The sequence below is a fragment of the Pelobates fuscus genome, chromosome 7 (genome assembly GCF_036172605.1).
Source record: "Pelobates fuscus isolate aPelFus1 chromosome 7, aPelFus1.pri, whole genome shotgun sequence".
In the NCBI taxonomy this organism is placed as follows: Eukaryota; Metazoa; Chordata; class Amphibia; order Anura; family Pelobatidae; genus Pelobates; species Pelobates fuscus.
The window spans coordinates 186,702,029-186,726,849 of NC_086323.1; the positions used below are offsets into that span (position 1 = coordinate 186,702,029).

The following is a 24,821-nucleotide window of genomic DNA, read 5'->3' on the forward strand; positions in this document are numbered from 1 at the left end:
TGGCCTTTGGCGCCACATAAATTCTTGCACCTCGGTCATAGTCCTGGAAATAATGTCAAGCGTTTCTTTTCCTCCATAAAAGGCCAGTCTACATTTCACTTGTCTTTGAAATTCTTCTTGTTCTGACCCATCCGATGTGTTTTGCTGTTCAGGGATTGCCCTGTCCTCGGTTTGGTATTCTGCCATGACTTCTGCAATGAGAGTTGCTTTCTTTTTGTTGCTTGCCGCAATCCCTCTTGCTTCCAGTAAGTCCTTTAGCGTGGATCTTTTAAGCTTAGCATAGTCACTCTCCATCCGTATTCCATTAATCCTTGTTCCCTTGTGAGTCTGGATCCCACCGCTGCCACCAATGTAGCGGAGAGCTGATATCCCACAGCTATTCTCCACTGACGATCCCAGGAAGGCTCAGGAACAAGGCAATAGTAGATCCATAGGCAGAGTTTCCAGCAGGCAAAGTAACACAGAGATTTCCCCACAGCAATCCCAATAACTGGACGACACACAGTTTCAGGAACAGAACTGCTAGCTGGTACATCCAGCCTGCCTTTTATTACAACTGTACACAGACAAGCCACACCCAGGGGGAGGCATAAAACAACCAATGGTATCTTGGGTACAACCCACACATCCCCTCCCCTTAGTGTGACACATAATCCCATTATTGTACAGTTTCAAACATCACTTTTACACCATATTCATAACTTCTATAATATTCATCACATTCGCATAAAAATACATATTCACAATCAATCCATTCAGGGGAATAACATATAAAAAAATGGCATGAATCAGACCAGGGGTTCAAAAGTTAGTAAAAGTATCTTTTGTTCCCCCTGGCTGATTGTATTTTAATCTGGCTCAAACAGTAAAAGTAAAACCATCCCCACAATGCATCCTGGCTTCCTCCCTTCTGCCCTGGAGATAATTGGAGAAGGAATCTAATTATCTCCAAAGACAGAGCCAAACTCCATTACCCATATGGCAGACAAAAAGACAGTAAAAGACATAAAATTACATACTGATACATTTAGTACATAAAACACACATTTCTACATATCCCCAGATAGCTTTGATCTGACTGCACATTATTAGATGAATGGCACTCAGATCACACGAATAAGCCTTTCTGCAGGGAAAATAAACAGTTTAACCTGCAGGGCCATAGTCCAAAGGCAAGAGGCGGGCAAGCAGCCCCCTCCAAGGACACGTGGTGAGGTCGGTTTCGCCACACTTCTCCCCTTTGCCCCCCAGACTAACAGGGTAGATGAGGGCAATCCATAATACAGGGAGGACAGCCACAATAGGGTTCCGCTACATTGTGTGTCTCTGTGTATAAAGTGGAGACCCATGTTTGGGGGCAATCTACGGGCTACGCTCTCCATAATGTTTTAGAGTCTTTTCCCCCCTCTGCACTGATATAACAACATTGCACTTTAGGTGGATAAAGCAGATAAATTAATTACAAAATGGCAGTATCTGGCATATGTATAAGCGTTTCAAGAAACAGGTAATTGTCACCAGGAGCAAGGAAAATAAAACTACAGAAAAATTGTGGAATCAGACTGAAAACATTCTGTCACCAACAGTCTCTAGTGGAGTCAGTAAGAGCAGCGTGGTTAGTTACTCATCGCTAGTGGCAAGTGTCCCGTTCAACCCACGCCAGCCTGTGGAATTTCACCAGCCCGTTGAGGCACCCATGTGTTATTCCTTTGCGTTGGGTTGTTAGTTGGAGGTAGCCGTCTTGATGCCTCTGATCCCGGTTGTTGAGGTTGGCTGTGATGTTTAGCTGTCCCCATTGTTGCAGCCCTCTGCTCAGTCCCAGCTCTGGGTCGTCTCACGGAAACCTGCCGGTCTGATGAGCTTTGCTTGGGTACGTTGCTGGGGTTGTGGGGTGGCCTGTTATTGTCCTTACTGCGTTTGTGGATGCGGGTGCTAGTATCTGGGTCCGCGTGGCCAGTTTCCCGCTTTCTCTTGTATCGGAGCTGGACCGCCGCCCTGAGGGCCTGTAGTGGGGCTCCATAGTGGCGACGGCAGGTCTCCGGGCGGATCCACGAGGCTACCGCTCGAGCCGCTTGAGGATAGGGCATTCCCCTGAGGTGCAGCATCTCACAGAAGGCCGAGTAGAGCCTGTCCAGGGCCGCCAGGGGGAGGGGGTACCTGAGCTCTTCCTCAGTCTTGTTTTTCGGCGGACGTCGGGCGTCCATCTTTGCCGCTGCTGGCTTGCTTTCTGTCAGCTAGGTAGGTTGTCTCACTATCGTTCGGTTCTGGTCCGCCGGTCTAGTGGGGACCGGGATGTCCCCCCCGGTCCAGAGGGGGGGGGGGTAGGAGGTCTGTAGTGCTTTCTGGGGCGTCCGGTGTCGAGGAGAGCGGCCGCCTCTCCCCGGCTCCAACTCCCGCAGGCCTCAGGTAGCGTTGCGGTCTGGGAGTCCCGATTCGTTCGAGAAGGGTATCCCCCGGTTCTCCGGTGCACCCCCGTCGTGGGTGTCGCACTCTGGAGGGGTTCTGGGCGATATAATCGCTGAAATCACCTCGTTTATTGCTCGCCCGGCGGGAGCTCTTTCCCCACGCTTCCAGTCAGTTCGGCGGTCAGACTCCGCCCCCCATACCTGATGTTTTAAAGCACGTTATTCCAAACAATTTAGGAATGTTAGGTGATTGATGCCCTTTATGGATTAAAACCAGACTCTGCATCAACTATGTCATTTTCCATGGGAGTTTTGCCATGGATCCCCCTCTGGCATGCCACAGTCCAGGTGTTAGCCCCCTTGAAACAACTTTTCCATCACTATTGTGGCCAGAAAGAGTCCCTGTGGGTTTTAAAATTCGCCTGCACATTGAAGTCTATGGCGGTTCGCCCGGTTCGCCTGTTTGAAAACATTTGCGGAAGTTCGCGTTTGCCGTTCGCGAACCGAAAATGTTATGTTCGCGACATCACTACTGACACACACAATTAGGCTCACTGTGGCGAAACCAACCTCGCCACTGGGCCCTGGAGAAGCCTGTTTGCTAGCCTCCTACCTGCTGACTATGGCTCCTGGGTTATTTGGGGCATATTGTACTTTATATTGCTGCTACTGGCCCTTTAAAATCAGCGATGGACATATTGGGACTTTTGGGACTACTGTCCCTTTAAGACTGTGGAGCATATTCCAGTATACTGCCTTTAATATTACATATGTATTTATGTGTTGAGTTTAACCTGGGATATGTATGCAGCATTCAACTGATTGTTCGGTAGAATCACTCCATTCATTATATTGAGTGAAACTACCGAACAACCAGACCACCCAGGAATAAGTGTGCCTCCAATTACAGTTTGCAACAATGTTGCAAACGGGTAATTGGCAATCAGTGTAATGTATTCTTTGTCCTCTGGGTGGCCGCCATTTGGGAAACAAACACGTGGCGGCGGCCATCTTAAACTACCGAACAGCGGTGTTTTGCCGTCGAGTGTCTGGAACTAAAATCGGACACTTGACTAGGCAAACACCGCTGAGACCTCCATACTTCCAGAAATTCGTATAGAAACTACCGAATGACCCGCCGTTCGGTAGAAAAAACCCCACAAACATGGGAATTCATTCAAACCCTCTCCAGGCTCTATAACACAGGCAATTCATCTGTTTTCATTCCCTTGTTTGTGACCGACCGCAGGGCCAAAATGCATGGAACTGTTTTTTGGATACTTTACCCATGCGGTCGGTCAAATCTTTGGAACCCCATATCTCACGAACCGTTCATCCGAATGACTTGAATTTTGAATATGTTGTCCCCCTGAATAAGGGCTGTCCAGCGATGCTGGATTTAAAGGTGTACCCCCTGGTTTTGGGGTACATCCAGAACTTGGCTGAAAAGGTGTACCGGATAATTGGGTTTAATGTTATCTGAGGGGAGGGGATGTGTGGGCTGAACCATGTATGTGATTGGTTATTTTATGCCTCCCCCTGGGTGTGGACTGTATGTGTATTATTGTAATAAAAGCCGGGCTGGATGAGCCAGTCCAGAGTTCCTGTTTTACCCTCAAAGTGATGTGTCGTCTCATTATTGGGGGAAGGATTTATTGCATGCTGTTCCAGTTGACTGCTAGGAGTACAAGCCTATTCGTATGGTTCCTATTCAATGGTCTACAGCATTCATATGCTTGGGAGAATTTAAAAGGTTTCTCGGATTCGGTGATTGTGGTGTCTGCCAGAGTGCTTGGAGTCCTCAGGAAGCGCTAGGAGCATCCATTAACGGAGGTACTCAGTCGGGGTGCCAGTGGATCCGTTACACTCACTGACCGACAAAACTCTCTGACTCACACACAAGCTTACTACAGACAAACTCACTTGTATAGACACACAAGGCTCACTACAGACAAGCTCAGTGACACACACAAGCTTGCTACAGGCAAACTCACTGACCCACACATGCTCATTAAATACAAGGTCACTGACACACACAAGCTCACTACAGACAAGCTCACTGACACACACAAGCTCACTAAATACAAGCTCACTGACACACACAAGCTCACTACAGACAAACTCATTGACACACACAAGCAGTGTCATTTTAACAGCGTTATGGGGACCCCCGGGCAACGTAGTGCACTAGAGACCTTCCTACACAACAACTTTATCAATTATTGATAAAATTAAGCGTATATTTATTGGTACCTCCAACAAATGTCGAGCACCTCCGTTCTGCAGCTCCGCCAGGTGCAGAGATGTAGACCATGTGATAGAAGTCTTGCGAGTACCTCCAACAAATGCAATACATACATACACACAGACTGCTGAACACAGTCACAGACTGCTGAACACAGTCACACACAGACTGCTGAATACACGCACACACCGACTGCTATATATAAACACACATGCTTCTAAATATACACGCACAGACTGCTGAGTACACACAAATAGACTTTCCCTGGAACTGTTTTTGGCATAGGACCATGTGCACGGTTGGTCAAAACTATGACTTCCAGGAAATTCCTGTACCCCTGAACCAATCTGGGTGATTTTTGGATATGTTGTTCACCCAGATCGGGGCTATCAGGGGATGTTTATGGGGATTTATGTGTTTTTCAGGTACTTTTTGGGGTTTCATAAAATTGTATGTTTTTCTCTGCTTGGAGATAATTGGGTTAGAATAGTAGTTCAGTTCATGATTATCTCCCAAGCACAGAGGAGGGATTCTATTGTTTGTGTATGGGAGTGTCTCACTGTATGACTCTGTTTTTATTGGTTTATTCACTTTGTGTCCCTGTGCCCAACAAGGTCCACCTGGGTGTCACCCTTGTTGGGAAACTTGCACAAAAGGCCAGTGTGCCTCAATTAAAATTCTGTTCCTGTTTACCCTCAACATAGTGTCTCATATCATGTGTGGGGGAAATGGCTGTATCTATCCTGGGGATTTCTAAATCACTATACTCCCCAGGAATTATAATCACTAGCTCTTATAAGAGCTGTTCCTGTTACGCTCTCTGGGAGTAGGAGAGGTCTGCCCACTGGAAGCTGGATCCTGGTCTTGGGTCTAGGATGGGTGAAGGACGGTGAGAACCTGGCGCAGTTGCATCACTGGAAGTGGGGTCTGCAGTACTTATGGTGTCTGGTGGAGTGCTGGAATTCCTTGGTGAGCACTAGGAGCATCGATTGGCAGAGGCACTCGGTCGGAGTGCCAGGCGGTCCGTCACAGGGTGATCAGTGGTCCTGGGAAGCACGTGAGACAGACTTACTGGTACTGCAGCAGGGAGAGGGAAAGGCATAGTACCCCATCGCAAATCTGAATGGTTGTTAAAGAACACCCTAATTGAGAATGAGTGGATAAGTAGATCTGGTAGAGAATTTTAGACTTTTATATGTACTCTCACGTGTCTAGGGCAGCAAACGTATAGTTCTTCTGATAGGACTACCTCCTGGTGATCCGTAACCAATGCATTTGAACCACCCCCTAGTCCCCTTAGTAATTACCCACATCTAAAAGATGTATGGACCAATTTGTCTGCAAGGTCCACTTGGATAGCACCCAATAATATGTATTTGATTTGTGGCCTTAAGGCCTACTCTGAACTCCCCAAAGATTGGTCGGGAGCCTGTGTTCCAGGAACTTTAAACCTTCCTTTTTCTTGCTTCCCTTAACCCCTTAAGGACACATGACATGTGTTACATGTCATGATTCCCTTTTATTCCAGAAGTTTGGTCCTTAAGGGGTTAAGAGAGGGTGAGATACTTGGATCCTTGGTGTATGAATAGCTCTTAAGGCAGGAAAGGGCACTGACGATAGGTCAATGGAAGGATAATGAGTGGCCCCCTGAATGAGTAATTGGTTATTATGGTCCTGCTACACAGGCTGAGGATGGAACTTAGGGTTATCGTACCCCTATTTACATGTTGAATCGAATAATCAGGTTACAAGCTGTAGTTGAAATTGTGACCAATGAAGCTTTTGGCCAAACAGAATACCAGAATGCGGTCGGCTATCTATCAGAACTGCCTAACCTTAGATTATTTGTTAGCCACTGAAGGGGGTGTATGTGGAAATTTTAACCTGTCTAATTGTTGCCTTGAGATTTATGATAAAGGGAAGGCCATAAGTGACATTGTTGATAAAATAGTAACAGTGGCTCACATTCCAGTACAGACATGGAACAGACTAAACCCTAGTGGTTTGATTCTTTTGGGGGTTTGAAAACTCTAGTTGAAGGGTTTTTACGCCTGATGGCACTTTGCATGCTATTTCCATGTTTGATTCTGGTGCTGCTCCGTTCCCACCCTAGTATATTTGACACTACTATAGAGAGGAAAACAGCAGCTCATGTCCTTGCCCTTTGGACATATACACCCCTTATTCATGAAGATACTGTGTAACCTTACTTGCCTAGAATCCAAGACTAGATTGGTATGGTATTTCCAGTTATGATGCATATCGGCCACCATATCGGAATGTTGTAGAAGCTACAGGATATTTAAGAAAAGTTCAGTAGAAAAAACTACTGTGCAACTATCTTGAACCAGGGTGCATGTGTGGAATGTCAGGAACGCCCACTATTAGATAACATATGTAAGAGATAAGTCTTAGTTTAATAATTGGATGTAACTATAGTAATGTAGGTGTAATTTTTGTATTCTCTCTATACGTCATTTGTGGTATATATTTTCTGTTCTCTTGTAAACGTGTGTTTAGTCGGGTATTCCAAGACTATTGTCTGACTGAGACTTTGCAGCTGCAAAACAGTAAATAGAAAGGCTATTTCTACAACGTTCTACAACGACCTGTTCTGGAGTATTTGACGTGTCCCTGCATCATCTCTGACCCGAGAATTCTTCCACATTATGGCAGGACCACATCGTAGAAATGCATGTTCTGGGTTTGCAGATTAGCAGAGTGCAGTGTATATAACTTTATTACTAGGTCCATAGCTTCCTTGCAGCAGAAAAGTTAAATTATCTGTGATTAAGGTCAGATGGCAAGACTAGTATGATGGTGGCTGGCTATCCTCTGTGGCTGACTACTGCAAATGGTACAGTCTGACCAATGGCGTACACACAACCCATGGGGCCCCGGTGCGAAAACTGATCCGTGCCCCCCCACCCCGCGCGCGCTTACTCTGCGCGGGCTGGGGCTGCAACACATGGCAGCGGGCACCTGAGGTGGCCGGCTCCTGGGCCCCCCAGGAGAAGAGGCTGGCCGAGTGGGTACATACCTGGGTCGCAGGGCGGCCAAGCCCCCTGGTGAGCCGGGCCCAGTCGCAGCCGCGACCCCTGCGACCCCTGCGACCCCGGTATGTACGCCACTGAGTCTGACACTTTCTGCTAGCGTGGAATATGTGGCTACTCCTCCTCCAGCTTCTCTCCTTAAGCTTTCAGTCCATCACTCAGGACACAATTTTAGAATGCCACTGAGTACATTGAATGAGCATTCAGGAGAGCAGCCACTTCTTATGCCAAATCTACCCAAACTGCAGTACAATCCCTACAGATAGCAAAACAAACTGTAAGCTGTTTTTTAGTAACTTCAGTAATTTTCCTCTTCCAAGTGTATTTTAAAGGAACACTTTAGTCTTAGGAATACAGAGATGTATTCCTAACACCGACATGTTCTTCAGCCCCTGCATCACCGTCCCAGCATTGTAAAGCGTTAAATAACCCTTTATTTACTTACCCATATTTATTTATTTTGACACTGCAGTGGTTTACATTGCAGGACTAAGGGGGGCAGGGGCAGGGACAGTGATAGTGTCTCTTGAATTTTCTCTCACATTACGCATATATAAAAAATTATGCAAATTAGCTTAGCCTGTATTTTTTTTTTTTTTTTTTTAGTAATTAGTGGCTTCTGATACAGAAATGAGTTTCTCTACAGATTGGTTATCATAACTAGAGTATACATAGGGCGAGTGAGGCTTTATAGGCTAGATTTTATACTGCAAAAAAGTTTCCACTTTTTTGTATTGAAGACTGCAGTTCTACAGCAAGCAGATTAGCTTTGAGGTCAAATGGATTATTCAGCTGTTGCAGAACTCTAACTTGCTTAATGTTTATTTAAATGGACACTAGTCACCGTAACAACTACAGCTTAATGTAGTTGTTGGGGTGTCTATAGCCTGTCCCAGCAGACTTTTTAACCCCTTAAGGACCAAACTTCTGGAATAAAAGGGAATCCTGACATGTCACACATGTCATGTGTCCTTAAGGGGTTAATGTAAACAGTGCCTTTTCAGAGAAAGGGAGTGTTTATGGCCTAGTTACACCTTTAGTGGCTCTCATTCAGGCAGCCACAAGAGATGCTCCCTGGGTCAGTGCAGCACAGTGTGATACTGAACACTCCCCACAGAGATGCATTGGTTCAACTGGGTACAACTGGGGAGTTAATTGCTGAACACCAGCTGCAGAGATACATCTATCTTAATGCTTTAAAATTAAGGGAGGGTCAATTATGTAGCAACTGGGGATTAAAGGTTGTTGCAAAAATGTAATTAACTTCCTTGATGCTTGGCTAGCCTTGCTGGATGTGACATTTTCTAGTTTTGCACGACAACACAACTGCCAAAATAAATTACAGAAAGCACAGACAAGCATTGCAGCTATGACAGAAACACATTTTCACCTACCTGTGTTGGCATCACCATCCGTTAACAGAATAATCATGGAGACACTATTGTTGGGAAGGTAATTCTGTTTATGGGCTTTATCCAGTAAGTCAACTGCTCTTAGCAAAGGGTCATTGATGTTTGTCACTATAGAAAGAAAAAATAAATATATATAATGACAGATTACATTTTGGGGTTCTGGGCATTTTGAAGATCTGAATGTGTTGAACGTTTTGTAAATATGTGTATGTAAATGTTCAATGTGATCTGGTCCACAATCATGTAACTCAATGGCGATCTTGATAAATGCAAAATTATTTATTAAAAATAGGTAAAGTTATGTAATGGATTAATGATCACATTTTTAGGCAGTCACTGAATGATTTAAAATAATATGAAAATGAAGTTTTACATATTTGTATTTGCTTTTATACACACCACATTGGTAGTATATGACTAGGTTAAATGTCAAATATAAGATGAATCATTGAATGCTCTGATATATATATATTATTTATACAGATCAAAAACATAGTTACATACGCTGAAAAGAGACATGCGTCCATCAAGTTCAGCCTTTCTCACATCTGTTTATGTTGTTGATCCAAAAGAATGCAAAAAACACAATTTGAAGCACTTTCAATTTTGCAACAAACTAGGGGGAAAAAAAACCTTTTACCCCAGATCTATTCTTGGAATAATTACTAATTTATTCATTAAAGTTTCTGTTAGTCCGTGCTGCTGCTACTGTGGAACTTCCACTAGCTCACTAGCTGCAATTTCTTCAGATACACTGGGCTACCACTAGTGTGCCATCAAGGAACAAAAGACATGCTGGCTACTAGGAGCACTCCACAAATACCTGACCAGCAGCCTTTGCAAGCTGCTCTTTCACAACTCCAATACAGGAATGATAGCGAGAGTGGGCTATCTTCCTGCTGAAAGTGAAACATGAGGGGAACATCATTTTGAAGCCACAGCCTCCATCAAATGATTAAAAGGCTCCCATTCTATGATTAAAAATGAAGCACCCCCAACAATCGATGGCCAATAAGTCTTGTAATTTTGTTGGCCTGCTGTTTGAATGTAGCCTTTGATTGGAATTGCCTGAATTATTCCAGGAAGAGCAGGACATGTTAGGATGCTCCAACTGGCCATGGTCATTGTCTAGCAGTACCACTAATTCTCCGCATTTCCCTTGTCCTTCCTAACATTGGTAGTAGTGGTGGAAGTACCTTGTGGTGCTTCTACAGTGCCAGTGGTGCTATCCATAGTTTGTTTCCTGCTCTATTTTCTTTCTTCTCCATAAAAGAGCCTTCTGCTGGCTTTGGAGGTGATGGCTCATCCCAACACTGGTAAGATGACCCATCACTCTTACCCTGCTTACTTCTTTGCCTCAAAAGTTTTACTTAGCAAAGCACCAATCTCTGGTGCTTTTAAAGTGTTTCCAAACTTTACTTCAAAGAAAACATTTGCCTCTACCCTTTGCCTGATGCTTCCAATGCTGCAGGTGGATGAGCAGGACAGTGTATTACAGGACAGTGTCTGGGCTTAAAACTTAGGATAGAAATAGGAAGTATCAGAACAAAATCTATCCTGATTCAAAAGTCACTAAGCAGAAAGTGTATCAATACTGTAGCCAGGAATGGTACACAAGAGAAAGGAAAAAAAAAAACCTAGTGGTCAGAAACTAGCCAGCTATTGCATTTTGCGTCATTGATGCATGTGCAGAGAACCAGATAATATGTCAACCAATTATTACATAAAAAGATTGTGACTTGCGTTGTGTAATTATGGCTAGAATGATGCAACCACAACCTAGTGACAATAATGCTGCATTCAGAATTACGTTGCTGTATCTAAGTTAGAATGAGAAACCAATGAGAGACCATGTGTGAACTGATGTGGGTGCGTCAGTTTTGAAACAAAATCCAGGTGACTTGGATGCGCTAGTATTTTAATGGGAGTGTGACAGCGGCTGAATTGATGCACATATTGGTATGTTTTCTCAGCTTCTGCATTTCCTCTGCCATCTATCCCTCTGTATCTGCTACAGAATCAACTCATCCAACTTAGATAATTGTGACATTAGCTGTGCCTGTTACCACTGGCGCAAGTAGCTTATCCACTGTCAGTGCTAACATCACCAGCACCACCACTACCAACATAAAAAAAAAAATATCATCAACATAACCTGTAATGGCACTATCAACATTTCCATTAACATTAAAGGACCACTATAGTGCCAGGAAAACATACTCGTTTTCCTGGCACTATCGTGCCCTGAGGTTGCCCCCACCCTCAGGGTCCCCCTCCCGCCGGGCTCTGGAGAGAGGAAGGGGTTAAACACTTACCTTTCTCCAGTGCCTACCACTGGTGCTACCTCCTCTGTTACTACCACCACTAGGCAGAAAGGATGAGCATAGTGCCAGATGTTGACAGAGGCAGTTTGGACAGGAACAGTCAGATCCTGAAAAAATGTATTTTTGCTTAGCTGTTACAGTGCTGCTTACACCCAATTTAATTAAGAGATTTTAGAATTCTGTGTGTTTCTGCACCACTACTTTGGAAATTGAAAGCTTCTTCCCTCAGTAATATACAGTGAGTGTGAGTGTGGCAGGTCTTTGTTTAACTCTTTGCAGAAAAAAATATTCTAAAATGTTGTGGCGGTAGTTCTGCATGCTACCCCCTTTTAAAATCCTTCTAAATAAAATAGGGCACTGTTTTTTTTCCCCACATAGAAGGATGGTCACTGACACTACAGATGTATGTGAGGGAACATTTGTTCTTTAAGGCAAAGAGCACAAAATGAACACATAGGCAAGTGCCACCCAAGCATATAAAAAATGATAAAGGGGGATATCAGCCAAACAAATCTTTGTGCTTTTTGGACCTCAGAGTTCTTTGCTGCATATATCCTTTTTTTTTATTATTTTTTTTTTTTACTTAAAATGACTCCTGCTCCCTATGTTATATAACACATGATACGAAAAAAGATAAGTCAACCATTATGAAACTAGTTCTGTCACTTTCTACTTTTTTTCTTTCTGAAATAAAGATATACACTAGTCAGCCACAACATTAACCCCTTAAGGACACAACTTCTGGAATAAAAGGGAATCATGACGGAATATTTCCGTCATGTGTCCTTAAGAGGTTAAAACCACCTGCCTATTATTGTGTAGATACCCCTTGTGCTGCCAAAACATCACTGATGCATCAAGGCATAGACTCCATGAGACATCTGAACATGTCCAGTGATTTCTGGCATCAAGACATTAGCAGCAGATTCTTGATGTACTGCACGTTGTGAGGTGAAATGGCATCAGATGGATCAGATTTGTTCTAGCACATCCCATAGATGCTCAATCAAATTGATATTTGGGCATTCTGGATGCCAAGGCAACACCTTGAACTCTTTGTCATGTTACTCAAACCATTCCTGAACATTTTTTGCAGTGTAGCAGGATGCATTATCCTTTTGAAAGAGGCTACTGCTATCAGTGAACACCATTGCCATGAAGGGGTGTATTTGGTCTTCAACAATCTCTAGGTAGGTGGTATGTGCCAATGTAACATTATCTGAATGCCAGTACCTAAGGGTTCCCTGCACAACATTGTCCACAGCATAAACCCTGCCTCCACCAGCCTGCTTCTTCCTATAGTGCCATCTCTTCCTCAGGTAAATGATGCACACGCACCCCACCTAATCTTAAAGAAAACGCGATTCATCATACTTCTTCTATTACTCCATGGTCCAGTTCTGATGATCACATTCACAGGTGCTTTCAGTGGTGGATAAGGACACTCTAACAGTTCTGTGGCTACGTACTCAGCAAACTGTGATATCATGACCATTGGTAATTTGTTAATTAATTTAAGTTTCTGTAGCTCTTCTAAGTGATCGGCCAAGACGGGTCAGCCTTCCCTTCCATGTGCATCATGATCCTTGGGAACCCATGACTCTGATGCCATTTCACTAGTTGTCCTGCCTTGCACACTTTTGGTAGATACTAAACCCTTCATACTGGGAGCAAACCACAACCGTTTTGGAGACCACGTTGTCTAGCCATCACTGTTTGGCCCTTGTCAAAGTCACTCAGATCTTTTCGCTTGACTTGGACTGTTCACTTGCTGCTTAATATATCCCACCACTTTACAGGTACCAATTTAATGAGATAATCAAGGTTATTCACTTCACCTGTCAATGGTTTTAATCTTATGTCTGATCAGTGTATAATCTAATTTTGTCAACTCAGAATTATCATTTCCAAAATTAAGTATTAATTAGGCCTGCAATAGTGTTCCTAGTTTTGCATGTCAGCATTGTTATAGTTACTTTATTTTGTCTGCTGCTTTGGCTGCCTGAATTGCATCCCTATGTTGTTTTTTTCGGCACTATAATTCTGCCGAGCCAGACCGTGTCATGGACTAAATTCTGTTGTGTTTTTTTGTTTTGTTTTGTTTTTTTCAATGAAAGTGTTGTGAACAAGTCTAATAATAAAAAAGAACACATCAGTAGGAGAGCCACCTTAGAATGTTTTCAGCAAGCAGCAGTAGAAGTAGAAGACGGCTGATGGACTGATGATACGTTCATTGATATTGTGGCAGACCAGCAGTATATAGCCGCCACGGACTCCCTTTCCCAGTGTGAATTTGCTCTAAGTAGTGAAAGTGAATATAGCAGTTGTAGCTTTTCCCCCCCATACATTAGTCGAGACTGAATGCTGGAAGTAGATCTCTTTATTTCAGGCAAGCATTCTCAATATATACACAGACCTCCAGAAGGGGGTCTCCATACAGCTAACTCCTTCCTGTGCCTGAGAGATAATTGAGTCAGGAAACTATAACTCAATTATCTCTCAGTTACAAAAAAACACAACACCCGAAAAGTACCCCAACAATACATTGGAACCCCACAAGAGTCATATCCCCAGGTAGCCCTAATCTGGGTGCCCAAGTTGGTAAAAAACCGCTCAGATTTTTTCAGTGGTATTGAATCACCACGGGGGTAAAGTTTTGACCGGCCGGCCTAAAATAGTTTCAGGAAAATAGTGGCAAAGGCCGGTCTCTGTTCGGGGGTTCCTGTACAAAAACCACACAATATATTCGATTGCTGTCAAGTAGCGAATGCTCCCCCCAGTATGTAGTTCCTATCTCCCGAACGCTGTTCATATAGCTGGTCAGGAACTGGGATGGGCAGCTAGTTTTCGTGTGAGTGCCTAGCCGAAAAGAGTTCCAGGCATTCTATGACCATGTACCGCTGCCTGCGTTTGGGAGACAAAATGGCCACCATCCATTCTGTCGACTACGTAGGGCCACCCACAGGAGCATTTATTAATTGTTTCCTTTGTGGTTTCGCACTTGATAACTGGTGTTCCACGTTCTAATGGGGTGCTGGGGTGGTCCTCGTTCGGTAGCCGAATTAGGGAGTTCGAACGAAAATTTTAAAAGGGAATGGTGTTGATACAAGTGATGGGGTATTCCTTCACAGTAATTAAAACCTACTTTGCCTGAATTGCTTTCCCAGTTTTCTATTTCATACCAGATTAACAAAACCCTCTGTTATTGTACATGTCTATCTATAAAAGTGGTGGCTTCAGATGCACCTTTATCCAACTCTAGAACTTGCATTTAATCAAGCAGATATTACCTACAATCCAACATTCTGACTTTGTTTTAATCTAGATTGTATTCTTACTATTCACTTAAAAATGTGCCACACCATTCATGGAGGCATGAAGCAAGGTGACCTTACTGCAGCCATTGATTTTGCCAAGACATTTGAAATGATACACTAAACTGGATTCAATAATAACAATTATTTAACAGGCCTTACAACAATGAGTAAATTCATTACTTATACATATCGTGAGTACACTGTGGGACCAGTAAAAGTCCCTGTACCAGGTGAGCGCAACATATAGGGGGAGTGGTGTTAACCCCTGTGTTTATATAGTGCTACACCATTGGAAGTTTTATATGCTTTATCCCTTATATGTTGACCATAAAGATATCTACCAGGATTGAATATATTGGATATCTAACTAGGTGAGAGATCAACTTAGGGTGTGTTAGGTGGAGGTGTCTCATCTGACATTATTATACCATTCCAGCTCCTATTTTTTCTAGGTTATCCCTACAGGGTGTAACCCTTTGAATGCTGGAGTATCAAGAAGAAGCTTATTCCAATGCAAATTGCAAGAACTTGAACATATAAGAAAGTATAATATATACATAGTGGGACATTGTTTCAATTGAATAAGTTCCAAATACTTTTTTATTTATTTATTTTTCTACGTTTGTGTTCTCTCTAATTTGAGAGTTATTACTATTATGTGCGCTAACTCATTGTTGTAAGTTTTGGCTTGGAGCTTTGCGGGGAAGTGAAGGACAGCAGCACAGGTCATATATTAATTAAAGAGAGAGAATCGATCATATTTATTTCTTAAAGGGAAAGCGCCTCAGATTAATACTCTAATTATTTTGTTTCCATTGCCTACTAGACTTGTGCATTTGGCTTCACACAAATCGTGTTTCATTAAAATTTTAGGTGATTGCTAATTCACGTGAAATTCTGAAATATCACAAAACAAATTAAACAGTCAATAGATAAACAGTGGCTGCTCACTGTAATTGAAACCTACCGACTGAGTAGATATTGGCCGTTCATTAAGAAATTAGATGGCAGACCTGGCACATTCAAATGAAATAATTGGTGACCAGATGTGGCGAAAGTGACCTCGCCACTGGGTCTTGGAGAGGCCTGCTTGCCAGCCTCTTGCCTTGTGACTATGGCCCCTGGGAAGTATTGCCATTTAAAAAGTCTGTTTGGGCTTATTGGATTTTGGGACACTTTTTCTGCCCATTTGAATCGATGAGAAGGTGTGCCTCTACCCCTCCCCGTTTCCTGTCCAGCAGGGCTTTGTCCCAGGGACACTCCCAGACCAGTTGGAACTGGCTGCTTTGTCCTTCCTCGGTCTCTCATCAGCTCTTGCTATTGTTTAAGCCCATGGCGATTTGACTGTGTTCGTGGGATCTAAGTGCTGTTCGGCTATAGTGAGATCTCAGATCCAAGCTATCTGGGCATAGGTCAAATGTGGGGGTTCAGTTCTATAGAATATTAGTTATGTATTTGAATGTGTTTTGTTGCAGTTGTAACTTAGTGATATTTTCTGTACCTGGAGATAATTGAGTTTACTACAGTTACTTAAGCCAATTATCTCCAGGATAGAGGAGAAAATTGACCGCCTGCAAAAAAATTGACCGTCTGTCGAACTGTTTTGGGCAGGAAAGCCATGCTTGCAGTCGGTCAAATAGGACTTCCACCTAACTTTTAAACCACTGGAGGGAATGGTATGATTTTGACATGTTTGCATATGGAGTATGCTGATTCAGAATATGTAACTTGTATTGCATATATGATTTGGAAGTTATGAATATTGTATGAAACTGTATATTTTCCTGCCTGTGATAATTAAGTTAACTCCTTGTGTACAGTAATTATATCACAGGCAGAGGGGAGAGTTTGCGTGTTCTAGCTGGGAGTGTCTGACTGTATTGTATTGTGTTTGATTGGCTGTTTCGCAATACCATGTCGGTGGTAACTTTGTGTAAGAACCTGCATAAAAGAAATACCTTTGAGGCTTATTAAAACAGTTCTACTTCACCCTCAATTTAGAGTCCTGTCAAGGGATTGCTATGCTCGTCATACTCTCTTGCTATAATCACTAAGCTCTTACAAGAGCTTGTTCCTGTTTTGCTACCTGAAGGAGTCTACGGTGGTTATGGTGTCTGCTAGAGTGCTTGGAGCCCTCAGGAAGCGCTAGTAGCATCCTTCAACAGAGGTACCCAGTCGGGGTGCCAGCTGATCCGTTACACCAGACAACTATCCTTCCCTGTTGTCAGGATTACAAGTTGACCCAGCACGCAGAACTGTGTCACACCTAGGACTACAGATAACGTATAACCGGACCTTAGAATGCCCGGACTTAACGTATCCAAGAATAGTCAAAATACTTGCCGAGGTCAGGAACACAGAATCAGACACAACAATGAGGGAAAGCCAAGAGTCAAGGATACCAGAATTCAGGGAAGTCAAAACGAAGCCAAAGTCAAATACCAGAAGATCAGGATCAAGAACGCACCCTTGGATTACCATCAGGATGAAACCACGACAGGGCATTGAGCAAAAGGAGAATTTGGTTTAAATACCCCTCCTGTCGATCCGATTGGCTGTAACCGACCTTTGACCCCAAAAGCAATTACCAGGTTTCCATGTGCATGATTGCTGATCGGCACAACTTTTCCTGTCAGGACGGTAAAGCTGCTCAGCACAACTTTTCCTGTCAGGACGGTAAATGCCATTAACCACATTTTTATGTGCGGGTGAATACGTGAAACCTGTGCTGCTATCCAAGACCAGTGGGTAAATGCTTTATTAAATAAAATTTAAAAAATGGGGTGGCATCCTATACCAAGCATACCCACCCAACCATAGGCTTTGTAACGGATCGACAGGCACCCCGACTGGGTACCTGCAGCTGAACAGGAAAAGCATACAATCAGCTTACACTCCTGGAAATCAGCATACAATCCAATTCCCCCAATAACGAGACGACACTTTGTTTTGAGGTCAAGCAGAACTGACTGTACTGGCACATACAGACTCTTTTATACACAATCTACACACATAGTACTGCCCACAGGGTTTTACAGAACAACCAATAACAAAGGTATATTACAGAAAACACTCAGTCTCTCAGCAATTATACACAAAATCCCCCCCTCTGCCTGTAATATAATTATGGTACACAATGGGTTAACATAATTATCACAAGCAGGAAAAATAGTTTTTATACATGTACTATAACTTTAAAAATATACATCCAATCTTCATAACAATATTCATAACATTACATATTCAGAATCAGCACACTTTAAACATAAACACGCTCAAAAATCAGACAAATCCATACAGTAGATCAAAAGTTAGCTGGGAGTCCTTTATGACCAACCGCAAGCACATTTTCCTGCCCAAAACAGTTCCATAGATCTGGGCTATGCGGTCGGTCTATTTTACACAGAAAAATCACTAAGTCCCATTCGAATGCACGAATGGGGCCGTTCGTGCATTTAGCTTAGTATAGCAGTGAGTTCAAACTGCCGAACGGGACTTAGTCTCTGCAGCTGAAAACGGAGTGTAGGAGAAGGTAAGGGTCAGCGGTGTTCGTTGAAATGTGTAGCCGATTTCAGTTCCATGGATTTGGCTACACCAGGGATAGGCAACCTTCGGCTCTCCAGATGTTGTGGACTACATCCCCCATAATGCTCTTACACACATAATGCTGGCAAAGCATCATGGGAGATGTAGTCCAAAACATCTAGAGAGCCGAAGGTTGCCTATCCCTGGGCTACACATACGCTGACCTCGTTCGAATGAACAAAGATGGCCACCGCCATGTGTTCGTTTGTCGAATGGTGGCCACTTCGACTACTTCGGCTGAATCCGAAGTGCCAATTTAAAGCTGCAGAACTGCTCCAATACAATTTAAAGGGGCAGCAAGTTTTTTTTAAAATCCAATCTTCTAAAATAGTCTTTAACAGGCAATATCTTCCAGGGGCCATATGCTTAAATGGGCATTGTTCCCAAAAGTCACAGTATGTCCCCAGATGGTTCTTAAAGGGCCAGCAGCAGCATAATAAAATACAATATGCCCAAATACTGTATTTAAAGGGCCAAATCTCCCAGGGGCCATAGTCAGCAGGCAGGAGGCGGGCAAACAGGCTTCTTCAATGCCCAGTGGCAAGGTTGGTTTCGCCACAGGCTTGTTAATGATAATAGAGGTGTTGGACCTACATTTGTCCACTTACTCAAATTGTGACCAAGTCATCCCTGCCATAGGGTGGCTAGTAGCCCCCAAGTTCTTAGCAGCCCCACAATAAAAAAACCCTTTCCCTATTAATATTCAGGGGGACCCAATCAATCTAAAACCTGTAAAACAACATTTTATACTTACCACTAGGCATCTTATTTTTTTTCTTAAATAATCTTTCTTAATCCCCACAAAAAGCCAAGTAAAAATCTGTAATAATCTATGCTACTATTAAAACTAATAAAATACCTGAATTGCAAAAAAGGGCCGGGAAAAAAGCAACACATAAAAATATAATACATCTTCACCGATGGAGGACTCTGTAAAGAACATACTTTCTACATAGGAATAAGCGTTTTAAAGGCCTTCCAATGCTTTGAAAGCTTGGTCAGAGCACTCTTACAGTCAAGTCTCATCTATCTCAAGTCTTGAGTGATATTCATAACTGTGATACATTGGAACAAGGACATTTCTTGACTCTTGAATCTACACATCATGCTGCCTCCACCTACTATGTCCTTCATTCCACTTCCTGCTCTTTATTTTCTATTGCCCACTTAAAAAAGTAAGTCAGTAAAAAAGCTTTCTCCTACATTGTCCACAAACTTGGAATAACCTGTCAGAGCATATTTAATCTGTTACAAATCTTACTCGTTTTCCTGGCACTATAGTGCCCTGAGGGTGCCCCCACCCTCAGGTTCCCTCTCCCGCCAGGCTCTAGGTGGTGGAAGGGGTTCAACTTACCTCTTTCTCCAGCACCGGGCGGGGAGCTCTCCTCCTCCTCTCCGCCTCCTCTCCTCCTCCTCGGCTGAATGCGCATGCGCGGCAAGAGCCGCGCGCGCATTCAGCCAGTCTCCTATGGACGCTGGCGTCTTCTCACTTTGATTTTCACAGTGAGAAGCACGCAAGAGCCTCTAGCGGCTGTCAATGAGACAGCCACTAGAGGCTGGATTAATCCTAATATAAACATGTTTATAGAAAAAAGGGTTAATCCTAGCTGGACCTGGCACCCACACCACTTCATTAAGCTGAAGTGGTCTGGGTGCCTATAGTGGTCCTTTAATACTTCCTGAAAAAGTGTAATTTATACATTTCCTTTATTGCACTCTTTAATTGTCTTTAAATGTCTTTAATTTATAATTTTATAAAGTGATTAAATGCAGTTGCATAGTGCATTCTAGTTTAAAGGAACACTATAGGGTCAGAAATACAAACATAGTGTTAAAACCACCATCTAGCCCCCCTTTACCCTCCACCCCCCATCCCCCATAAATATAGCAAAATCTTACCTTTAATCCAGTCTGTTGCTAATGGCTCTGCCCCTGATCTGACTGCCTTCAGAAGTGTTGTTCTGGGACAATCACAATGTTTTTCCATAAGATTTGCTGAGACTGCTAAGGAGGCAGATCAGTGACAGAGCCAGCACAAGCCAAACATAGCCATGGCCAATCAGCATCTCCTCATAGTAAAGCATTTAGTTAATGCATCTCTATGAGGAAAGTTCAGTGTCTCCATGCAGAGGGTGGAAACACTGAATGGCAGTACAGCACTGCCACAACAGCCCTCTCTGGAGTGACCAGTGGAGGTATCCCTAGGTTGAAAAGACAGTGTTTACTGCAAAAAGTCTGACGATAATGATTATACTCACCAAATACAATAAGCTGTAGCTGTTCTGGTGACTTTATTGTCACTTTAAATCCCACTCTCCACCTTCTAATGTATATTGAACACACCAGATTACATATTTCCTATCTAAGGAAAATGTTGCTGCTTCATAATTCCAATCTTTTATAACTTTTAACGGTATTTACTTACTGGATCGTGCGGAAATGCCTGTGATGAATGTCTTTGCTTCTTCCACTTTCTCTGGAGTTGCCTTTATTAAGGAATCTTTCCACTCATCTATTCTATCATCAAATATTACATAATTAAAGTGATCATGTTCTTTGAGATCCATCAATATTTTAAGCAGAGCTTCTTTGGTCTAGAATAAATAAATATAAAATAAATCTATCCATCCATAAATTACATTTGAATGATATATGATATCTTACCTGTGTCATTTTGGTGCCAGACATTGATCCGCTCCTGTCTATTACAAAAACAACATTTTTTGGCACTTCTGGGAGTTTGGACGGTGCAAAGTAATGGACAAAGTATCCATTGACAATCTATAAAAATAAACATTGAAAAAGATGAATAATGATGGTCAAAGATGAATCATTTTTGTCATTTTACCTAGTTTGTTGCAAAATTGGAAAGTGCCTCAACTGGGTTTTGTGCCTTCTTTTGGATCAACTGCAGAAACAGATGTGAGAAAGGCGGAACTTGCAAGTCAAGGAGGCTTAATATTTGCTTAAGACTAGTTTAGTGGGTTGCTGTGGGATTTTATATTACTGATTTCTTGTTACTTTATTGATTAGTACTTATTGGTATAGTTTGCCTATAGTTGCAAATAATTCTTGTCACTATTTCTATCCTTGTTTCCCCCTTTTTCTCCCTCCTACCCCTGGTACTGCAGGGGACTCACTGTAGAGCAGTGCTTTGCTGTTCATTAGGCAGCTGTCTGGATTCGCTGCCTCAGTTATTCCTTGGGTTAACCCTCTCAGTACACTGTACTAACTAAATATTTTACACTATATACACGGTGACTTTTTACTGTCATTATATGCATATTCTATTTCTTTTTGTTTTCTTCATCTATATTTATGTATATTTAGTTATCATTTTCTGTCTGCCTAACTTGTTATTTTTTTCTTTCCCATCATTATATTTTTCCACTTAACTTTATTTCAGCCGTATTTTGCTTTTCTGTATTTTGTTTCTTTGGTGCTTTTCTGTATTTTGTTTCTTTGGGCCTCTTCTCTGGTCTCCTCCGATTTCACGGGCTCTGGAGGACCGTGGAGAACGTCTCCTGCGTTTTCCTTAGGTAGCTGGCTGCCATCTTGGATTGCGCACACTGGCGCAAGGTCCCGGCAGCCATTGTTTTTTCTGTTCTTATACTACGGGCAGGACCGGTGCTAGGATTTTTAGTTACACAGGCGAAGATGCATTTTGGTGCCCCCCACCCTCGTTTAAAATAAGGTTCATACAAACACAGAAATAATCATACAGAGACATACAGACACAGACAGAGACATACATACAGAGGCATACCGTCATATAGTCACATACATACATACATACATACATAGATATACAGAAACATACATACAGAGACATCCATGCATACAGACACATACATACATACAGGCATACAAAGACATACACGCATACAGAGACATACCGTCATACAGACACATACATATATACAGAGACATACAGGCATACAGACACATACGTACAAAGACATACAGGCATACAGGCATACAGACACATACATTTGTACATACAGAGACATACAGGCATACGGACACATACATTTGTACATGCAGAGACATACAGGCATACAGAAACATACAGATATATGCAGAGACATACAGACACATACATTTTGTACAGAGACATACAAGCATACAGAGACATACAGGCATACAGAAACATACATACAAAGACATACAGGCATACAGAGACCTACATACATACATACAGAGACATACACAATTACATACTTACATCAGTTCAATCTTGTCCCCTGGATGCATGCTGTCTGGTTCCTTGGAGTCCTGTCCTGCAGCCCAGCCCCATCACAGGGCGCCAGCCGCACTGTGTGGTACACAGGGAGCAGGGATATGATGTCATTCATATCCTCGCCCCCTCCACACAGCATGCGGCAGACACCAGGGTAGGTGCAGTGGCGTACACATGACCCATGGGGCCCCAGTGCGCAAATTTATCCGTGCCCGCAACACATGGCAGCGGGCACCTGGTCGCAGGGGTTGCAGGGCTGTGACCCCTGCGACCGCGGTATGTACGCCAGTGAACAGGGTCCCTTGGCCTAGGACCTAGGCTTTGGAGAAACATTATTGAAGAATTCACGAACACATGTACTTACACACCACACTCAATAGAGCCCACTCTTCAGTGTGACAAGCATTTCTTCAGACCCCATTTAGTTTTTTCTGGCAGGGCTGAACGACAGCAGGGTCATTACTACAGTCATTTTTTAACTATTCCATTCTTTCACTATATGGACACCATTCCCACCGAACCAGGTCTGGACGGCGGACCGCCAGGCTCTTGTAGATGTTAAACTCCAGACCCTGGTTGACTAAAGAGCGTGTCAGCTTCCCATCTGACTCTGTGGTTTTCTACGGATCCAGCCTTCTTATTTGTAAGAAGTCGGACAAGTTTACACACTGTCTTTAACCTCCGGAATCGGTAGTTTTCTGTTCCACGTACCTATGCTTCCTGTGTTTCCTGGGGAATGACCGGCCTGGCCAGGTCAACCTATCTAAGTGTGGGCTCTTGGTGATTCACCAACTACTAAGACAAGTGACGGCTCATCTTCGTTTACAAAGGTTTCCATTACCTCATAGCTGGACTCCTTATTACTCTTCCGCAAGGATGCCCTGGACTAATTTCAACTTCACTTTGCAATCCCCTTGTTCGTATACCTGGGCTTCGCAGTCTTCCAAGGAAAGTCGACCCACACCCCGTCCAAGGTGGTGAAGTTCCGGAGTTCAGGATAGACGCGCCCTTGGTAGTGCTTCGGCAGTCACAGTCATAAATATTCCACAATTTGCATGGTTAGCCAGAGAATTCTATGGCGCGACCAGATTCCCCTCCGCACGCTGTTTGTCGCAATGTATATTTCATTATCTAACCAGCCCTTTCGACTATGTTTTTCTCGTTTCAGTTTATAATCTGTCAGTGACACCACGTTTCAAATTTCCTCTCGGCTGGATGACATTGTTGACTTCACTGACTTCCATGATTATTATGAACTTTTTTCTGATTGGTTATTTTTCTTTGTGTTAATGTGCTGCTGTGGAGCACTAGTAAAGAGAGACTTAAGTAAATATTTGCCTCCTGTCATTAATACAATTAAGATTATAGGTACACTAAAGCTAGCATAATATACACTTATAAATAATTGTTTATGAAGTCTGGGCTCAGGTTTTACCAAGAGTAAGTGGCCAATAAAGATGCAAAGGCAAGTGGGCAAAGCCCTGAAACTTGCATTAGCACAAAACATTGTTTTGTATGTAAACTGTGGTTTGAAAATTTCCTTCAAGGACTATTATTCTACAAAAAAAAGTACATTTTACAAATACACACTTTTTTGGAAAATGTAAAACGTTTAACCAACAAGGATGTCTTTTTAGCTTTCACTAGTTTACAAATACAGTACATCCTGCCATCTAAATGTCATCATGAAGCAATCTAGAGGTACTTATTTTATCGATTACAATAGGGTGAAAGGTAATTTGTATAATATTTTACAGTTTTATTTAAACTAATAATAGAAACAATAACACCAGCTCAGAATGTTGCCACAAATCATGTTTAAACCAATGACACTTTACTACTCGGTCCCAGATTAGTTTTTTGAGCCCACGGCTGTGACACTCATATTTTAGAGTTTGTTTAGTGTTATGGAAAACTGATCCCTTTCACTTAACTGATAAGATGCCTTACCTGTATGTTTCCTGGGGTCTCTCTATTTACATCATACGTTACAGTGAAGACTCCATCCAGTAAGGTGTCAGCACAGGTTAAACATTTGCGTTGCTGATCAATTGTGGGGTTAAAAGAGATATGGCCCTGGAAGACATCAAATTCAAACACGACTCTAAATATTTTAAAATTGTCATTTGTAGCATTATGTCTGTATGCAGTGATTATGTATACATGGAAATGTGTAGTCCAAACACCACAGAGTCACAGGCACTCTATTGTACATTTAGTGAAATTAATGATTATAAATA

At 42.7% G+C, this 24,821-nt stretch overlaps 1 protein-coding gene across 1 annotated transcript in view; it reads right to left on the minus strand.

Moving 5' to 3' along the window:
* Window positions 1–24,821, minus strand: part of LOC134568402 (inter-alpha-trypsin inhibitor heavy chain H3-like) — a 196,051-nt gene that overhangs the window by 106,506 nt on the left and 64,724 nt on the right. Inside the window, exons 8-11 of the mRNA XM_063426978.1 lie at window positions 24,532–24,657; window positions 21,006–21,122; window positions 20,767–20,935; window positions 9,098–9,223 (exon numbers count right to left, since the gene is read on the minus strand). Of these exons, the coding sequence (XP_063283048.1) occupies window positions 9,098–9,223; window positions 20,767–20,935; window positions 21,006–21,122; window positions 24,532–24,657 (538 nt within the window). The remainder of the gene's footprint in view (window positions 1–9,097; window positions 9,224–20,766; window positions 20,936–21,005; window positions 21,123–24,531; window positions 24,658–24,821) is intronic.